Genomic DNA, 6970 nt, shown 5'->3' on the forward strand with positions numbered 1-6970 from the left:
TATGCTGTGGTGGTTTTTGCTGTGTTGCTCAGGGGTGAGGAATAGGTACCCTTTGCTCATGTCTTTTTTCTGTTTTGGTACTTGTGGTTTTTTGTGCATTGAGAAAATTCCTGAAAGATTGGAGAGAATGTCATAAACACTACAATTCAGTTTAGCGTGCTACATCTACTTTATAGAGAAAACATCTCCTTTTAATTTTGCCTTTAAATCTTTCAGTTTTCAGTAGAGACTTGCTGCTAACCTGTAGGCATGGTAAATACTACCCTTTTTGCAAACTCCCTCTGGAGTCAGTTGTTTCAAGGAATATTTTCATAGAAACATAGAATGGTTTGGGTTGGAAGGGACCTTAAAAATCATCTAGTTCTAACCCACCTGCCCTGGATGGGGACACCTTCCATTAGATTAAGTTACTCAGAATCCCATCCAGCCTGGTCTTGAACACCTCTGGGAATGGGGAGTCCAGAACTTCTCTGGGCAACCTGTTCCAGTGCCTCACCACCTTCATAGTAAAGAATTTCTTCCCAATACCTAATCTGAACCTACCCTCTTTCAGTTTAAAGCCATTCCCTCTTGTCCTATCACTACCTGCTCATGTATAATGTCCCTCTCTAGCTTTGTTGTAGGCTCCCTTGAGGTACTGAAAGATATTTTGAGATCTATCTGAAGACTTGTCTTCTCCAAGCTGAAAAACCCCAATTCTCTCAGCCTGTCCTCACAGGAGAGGTACTCCAGCCCTCTGAGCATTTTTGTGGCCTTCTCTGGAGTCTCTCCAGCAGGTCCATCTCTGTCTTGTGTTGGGGACCCCAGAACTGGATGCAGTACTCCAGGTGGGATCTCACAAGAGCAATGTAGAGGGGAGAATCACCTCCCAAATTTTCACCCCATTGTAAAACAAGTTTGAAAGGCTTTCTTAGATTAAATGCCACATTGTTAGCAAGATGCAGGTGGATGCCATTTCTTCCGGATATTTTGCAAAGCCTGTTTCTCTTATTTTATAAACTGGCCTTTATAGCTGTGTGAGAGTGACACTGCAGTGAGTAATGCAAAGGCAGAGGTAATGCAAAGAGAGAGATTTTCCATGCTAAATATTTTAGGCTGTGGTTATATCTACAACATATTTCATAAAATCTTCTTTGCTTTTCCTGTACTTGCTAAGTGTTGCTTTAGCAGAGGAGGCTGGATGTCACAGAGTTATGAAATTATTTTAAAAATAACATTGCTTCCGCTTTGGGCACAAGATTGGCTTTAAAAAAAAAAAAAGATAGCCCTCGCACAAAATAACTTTTGGAAGACATATGCATAATGTATTAGGGTTTTTTTCTCCTGTATGGTTTTAAGGCTGTCTATATAAACCCCTTTCCCTGAAAATTGTTGAGTAAAAACCTGGCAATTAAAAAGTTGGACTAGTAAGATCCTCCCCCAACTCTTACTGGGACAACACTCGGTGGCTGCCTGTTCCAAACCCCTACTTTTATGTAGTAGCCATAGACTGAAGCATACAGGAGACTTACAGAATGCTGTTCCCAGATCTTCACCCCCCTCTGCTTTTCAAAAACATGCAAAATATTTGCTTTTGCCCGGATTCCTGTGGTCAGCCTTCCTGGTCGAAATTTTGAATATTAAATTTGAACCAGTGGCCTGTCCAGTTTAGGATCATGCACCTTGTGATAATACCCCAATTTTCCCACAGAAAAGTACAAAAATGGTTAAATATTTCAGATCAACTTGATCAGAGTGCTTGAACACTTAGAAATTCTCTGTAATATTCCTTGTGTGGTGGTTAGTCCTGAAGAGTTTGCTTCAGTTGCATCTTAAGATCAGTGCATGCATTCATCTTTGGTTTCGGTTGACAAACCAGAGGAATGGCCCTAAAGGGCTATTCTATTCTGGTAGAGGTCTCTCCTGGGATGCTGCCTCTAATGCTGGCTGGAACTGTACTTGGAGAAAGAGGGTGAACACCAGAGTGATGTTTTCACAGCCTGAAATGATGGGTAAGAGTAGCCTTCAGAGGGATTGTCATGGCAGCTCTCTGGTGCTGGGGAAGGGGAAAGGCAGCAACCCTCAGCTTCAATGTCTGCAGGTGTAAGAGACAGGAGTGTGCCAAGGTTTTTTGACCAGATTTCTAAGAGTAGATGAGCTCTTTCAGCTCCCATTGAAATGCTCTACAACACCCATATTTTTAAAATGAGTGGAAGCTGTTAAAGCTCAGAACAAAAGAAAGGCAAAACTAAATGCAGCCTCTAACAGTGCTGCAGCCTTATCAGTTTGAACAAACAACCAGCCTTCAACCAGTTGATCAAATTCATGAGTAAACATGTTGACACACTGTTCTTAGAAATGAGTTGCTCTGAACCTACAGATGGGTTGGTTTGAAGCCAGAGATTTCACGGAAGGCCAGCCTTTGCTTTTTCTTTTGTTTTTCCCTTACTTTTCCCAAACACGTGTCTTCCTGGCCATAGTAAGTGCCTGGAATGTGGATGACTCAAGTGCAGATCTCCCTGTGATTATCTTCCACAGGGAGGCTAATGTTTGCCTGGGAGAGATAATGTTCATGTCAAGCATCCTTTCAACAAAAGCACAATCTGAGTTATCTGTGAGGCATTATAGAAAAAAACTTTCAGACTCTTAATAGATTGTCTGTCAGAAAAATAGGTGTATGAATTGGAATAATACACCACCGTTGATTAAATAATACTGCTTTATGTTTATAATAGAATTGCAAATTTCATGATGTTCCTTAGTTCTTGTATATTGATAAATTTGGGTTGAATAGTAAGGGGGAATGTAAGCGAACTGCCTTAACATGGTGCTAGCAGCTCCTTATTAAAAAATAGAGCATAGGTGAGCAAAGGAAGTGCTTCATTTAGCTCTTGTTTTGGTAATCTCAACCTTGTGTTAAGGCAGGAATTTTGAGAGCTCTGAACTTTGACCTTCGACTGTTCCCACTGAAAGGAGAATAACTTGAAAAAAAAATTCATCGTAACTCTGTAGTTACGATAATAAAATACATAGTTAAACATCACTTTAATACAAGAAGGAAAAAACTACTATAGAAATAGCTGGAATAGAAGTAATAACACAGGTGGGACACAATGAAGAGGAAGAGGAGTAGATACCAATTTTCAATTTTATAATTAGTTCTTCTAATTCACCCTTCCAGGGTGAATAATTGTATTCTTAAAGTGAAGGGGAGGGAAACCTCCAAGTTGCAGCTGCAGTGTGTAGGTAGACAAATGAACAAATGTTAAAAAATGACATGTATTGACAGTCAAGGCTTCTTCTAACAAACTGGACTTTAAACATAAATATTTTGGCAGTTGAAACCCTGTGAGCAAAAATCCAGATGAAAATTGGGGGTGGGTGTTTGAGTTTTTAACGTGAAGTTAATTCACCTGGGGAAGTCTGAGGTCAGCAGGGACAGTTGGTTAGCTCAGGTTATCAGTATTATTATCTTATCTCTCCACGGCCGTACTGCATGTAATTTTCTTCCATTTTAACTGTGTATATATGTACAACAATGGGCATTTTAAACAAAAAGCTGGAGCACAAGCTTTTCAGGAAGGCACCTGGTCTTATGGCCCATATTGCCTAGTGTGCTACAGATTTTCTTCGCTGCAGTTTCTGAGTATGTGTTAACTATCGGGAGCTCAAGAGGCACTACAATGAGGGACAAAAAATGTTACTGCTTCAGGATATTACTCTGTTCCAGAAATGGCACAAAGTACAAGCAAGGACTTCAGCAGCTCTTATTTCCCCCTTCATTTCTGGTTGTGCTTTCCCCAACTCTGACTTTCCCATGCAAGCCTATGAGGCTTACTTTGGGATTTTGAGATAGGCAGGGTTTTCTAAATGGGAAATAAACAATGTGGTTTATTGTTAAGCCTCAGCTTCCATGTGTACTGGCTGTTTGTTTAGCAAATAGCCTCCAAATTTTCTCCATTTCCACGGGCAATGTTAAAACATGACAAAAGAACAAGAAGTTGAATAGTTGTTGTACTAGGTTGCTAAAATGAAAGATAAATTCAGTTGTCTTTGAAGCTTACTCTGTGTACGACATCTTCAGTGACTCTCACAGGTTTAGCATGTTCTTACAAATAATGTCCACTCAACATGGATTTAAAATGTCTTCTTCCACAGGTATGTAATAAGATTTTTTTCAGTATTAAAATTACTGCCAACAGAAATGGCAGAAACAAACATGAGAGGAGAGTTTTGTGCAAAAGAGAGGCCTTGTCTAACCACTTAAAATTCTGAGCCACCTTCTTATGCTCTCGGCCTTATTCAGTTTTTTAGGACACTGCCACTGAGTAGAGTAGCAAGTGCTGGTGCTCCCAGTAGTCTCCCTTGGCTTATTTTTGGTTTTGTAGGAAAAAAAGCCTCCTGAGGGTGGAACACCTGCAGAACTGGAGCCCTCAGGCTGCCTTCACATGACAAATCTTGCTAAACTGCCCTTTAAACTGATTTATTGCTTTACTGCTTCCTATAAAAGTGGCTCCCACATGTGAGCAGCACTGACAGATAAAGGGCAGAATCACAGGCAGTGAGTTGCTCCCCACGCAGCTCTGTCTTGCTGAACCTGGGAGTGAGGGGAAGAGAGCAGCAGAAATGGGCCGCTACTCAGGCCGGAGCATAAGGCTCATCGCCATGTGTGTGCTGAGCCTTGTCATTTTTGCCATTGAGATCTCCGTAGCCTACGTGGGCAATTCTCTTTCCTTAGCCTCAGATGCCTTTACTGTTCTCTCTCATTTGATCTCCATGATCATCGGTTTGTTCGGCGTCAGGTTCAGCCGTATCAAGTGGCACAAGGCCAGCACTTTCGGCTTCAGCCGAGCAGACGTGCTGGGAGCTTTTGGCAACTCTGTTTTTGCCGCTGCTCTGATGTTCAGCATCTTCGTCGAGGCTATCAAGAGGTTTATCAATCCTCAGAAGACTGAGAAAGTACTGCTCGTCCTCATTATTGGGGTTTCAGGTCTGTTCTTCAATGTGTTAAACTACGTTATCTTCATGGACTGCTGTTATTGTCGTGCACCCCGCGGAGACACTGAAACAGGTAAATAGCCTCATGTGGTTGCTCAGCGTTCCCAGCCCTCTACACTTCTGCTTAATGACTCTTATAGAGACTGTTTACTGCTTCTCTGAGATGGGCATGTAAAACGTAGTTTTCTTCATTCTTTTGTTAGTGAGGGTAGTGGATTTTGTGCCTGAACCCATGCATGTTTCCAGTTACCACCATATGTGTTTATCAGTAAGTAATGTGCAAGCAGTGTATGTATTGTCTTTCTAAAGTGTACAGCGAACTGCAGGAGAAATTTTCTCCCTAATCCACTGGCCGGCCAAACAAGGGACAAAGCATACTGCCACCCTGAGGAGGTACTTGTTATGAAATACCTAATCCTGAGATATCAGTCATCCACAGTCTCCACTCTCGATATTTTAGTAATTCTGCTATAAATTTTGTCAAAGATGTGGTTATCTTTGAGCATTGTTCACAGTTTGTGAACTGACTGAAAAAACTGTGACTACGGAGCTGAAGTATTCTTTGCTGATTTTTGTTAACCTGTGCTTGAGAAAGCATGCAGAGGAAAAACAGGTTCTCTGCTACACAAAATCTTTTGCAGAAGGTTCTGTTCGATGCACAGAGGTTTGGCCTTTTAGTTTATTTGTCCTAGCGTAGGAATTTAAAAGTTCTTCATTTGGGAGGAGAGATGGGGACTGTTTTTCTCATTCCTGCAGCAGCTATTTCACTTTCTTTGATGCATGATACATGTGAGTTCTTTTTCTCTCTCTGTATGTTTTTATATACACATACAAACATATTTCTTAAGAATAGTAATATTTCAGTTGAGATAGGAGCCAGATATTTGCAAAGTGTTACCTGGATGTGCTGTGGGGAAAGCTGAGAGACCCCACCTGAAAAAGCATCTTCTGTTATATGCTGTTATATACTGCTCTAGCTGAGGTGAGGTAAGTCCTGTGTTTGACTTCCAGGCTTTGGAATTAGAAATTAAAAAACTGAAAGTTTATATTTTAGTGTTTAATGTGTTTTGTTTAATTGGAAAATGTCTTGAATTGGAAAATGTTTCTGTTCATTATTAAAGGTATCTGCAGATCGTATTGAAGCTTTAACTTTCCTGGTGTATAACATCAAACCCAGATGCATAACTGATATTGGTGCCTGTGTGTTTAGATGCCCAACTGTTTAACATTTGAGCTACTCTTAGACTTAAGTTGTGGTGATATGTAATTAGCTGAGGGATTTAATAGGCTTTTGTGTTGGGAACTGTCAGCAATTCCTGACAAAGTCTCTGTTTATGGTGACTTCTTGGAAGACAGCTTCTGAAATTGTGCTTCTAGGTGAAGTCAGGGAGGAGGAACACATCAGCACTTATAAGGAAATTAACTGAAATTAATGGCAACTGTGCAGCTAAATGATGTTCTCACTGAATTTCCAGGATCCTACTCCTAATAAATCTCTGGGACAACACAGCCATCCCTCTCTGTCCAATAGACTTTTGTCCAAATACCTGATAATTCCACTTTGCTTTCAACTGAATTTAAATTGCATGAACCAAGGACGAATTTCGTACCATCCCATAAATATAGTGTGTAGATTAGCGGGTGGTTTTACCTCTCTGTTTCTGGTATGGTGAAACTTCCCTGCTTGCAGTAGTGCCTACAGGTAAGATAATGCCATTTTATACTGTAGAGGGAATGCTCCTTTCTTCTGGACTTAATTTTGTAATTCCCACTTCGGTAAAATTTCACATTAATTTCCTCTAATTCTCTCTGTATTCAACCTGAGTAGGATTTTTATTACTTTTCTTTCAGAAGAAATGTTAATCCCCTAATAGCTGTACTCTGAAAAGTATACTCACATGCTCTACATATATATAATGTATAAAAAAACATGGAAAAAAAGGGATTCCATATCTCTTTTGTCATTATACGTATGAGGAAAATATGCTCTTTC

The 6970-nt window shown here is 40.4% G+C and overlaps 1 protein-coding gene across 1 annotated transcript; it reads left to right on the top strand.

Annotated features, from left to right (window-relative positions):
- Window positions 1–4552: 4552 nt before the first annotated feature.
- On the top strand, window positions 4553–5417 carry LOC116784020 (zinc transporter 10-like). Its single transcript, XM_032682191.1, has one exon. The coding sequence runs from the start codon at window positions 4606–4608 to the stop codon at window positions 5056–5058; it is 453 nt and encodes a 150-aa protein (XP_032538082.1). The 5' UTR covers window positions 4553–4605; the 3' UTR covers window positions 5059–5417.
- Window positions 5418–6970: the final 1553 nt, after the last annotated feature.

Source organism: Chiroxiphia lanceolata, chromosome 3, assembly GCF_009829145.1.
Source record: "Chiroxiphia lanceolata isolate bChiLan1 chromosome 3, bChiLan1.pri, whole genome shotgun sequence".
NCBI lineage: Eukaryota > Metazoa > Chordata > Aves > Passeriformes > Pipridae > Chiroxiphia > Chiroxiphia lanceolata.

Bases quoted from the DNA above. Each gene is read 5' to 3' on its own strand.
- LOC116784020 (XM_032682191.1), top strand. From the start codon at position 4,606: ATGGGCCGCTACTCAGGCCGGAGCATAAGGCTCATCGCCATGTGTGTG.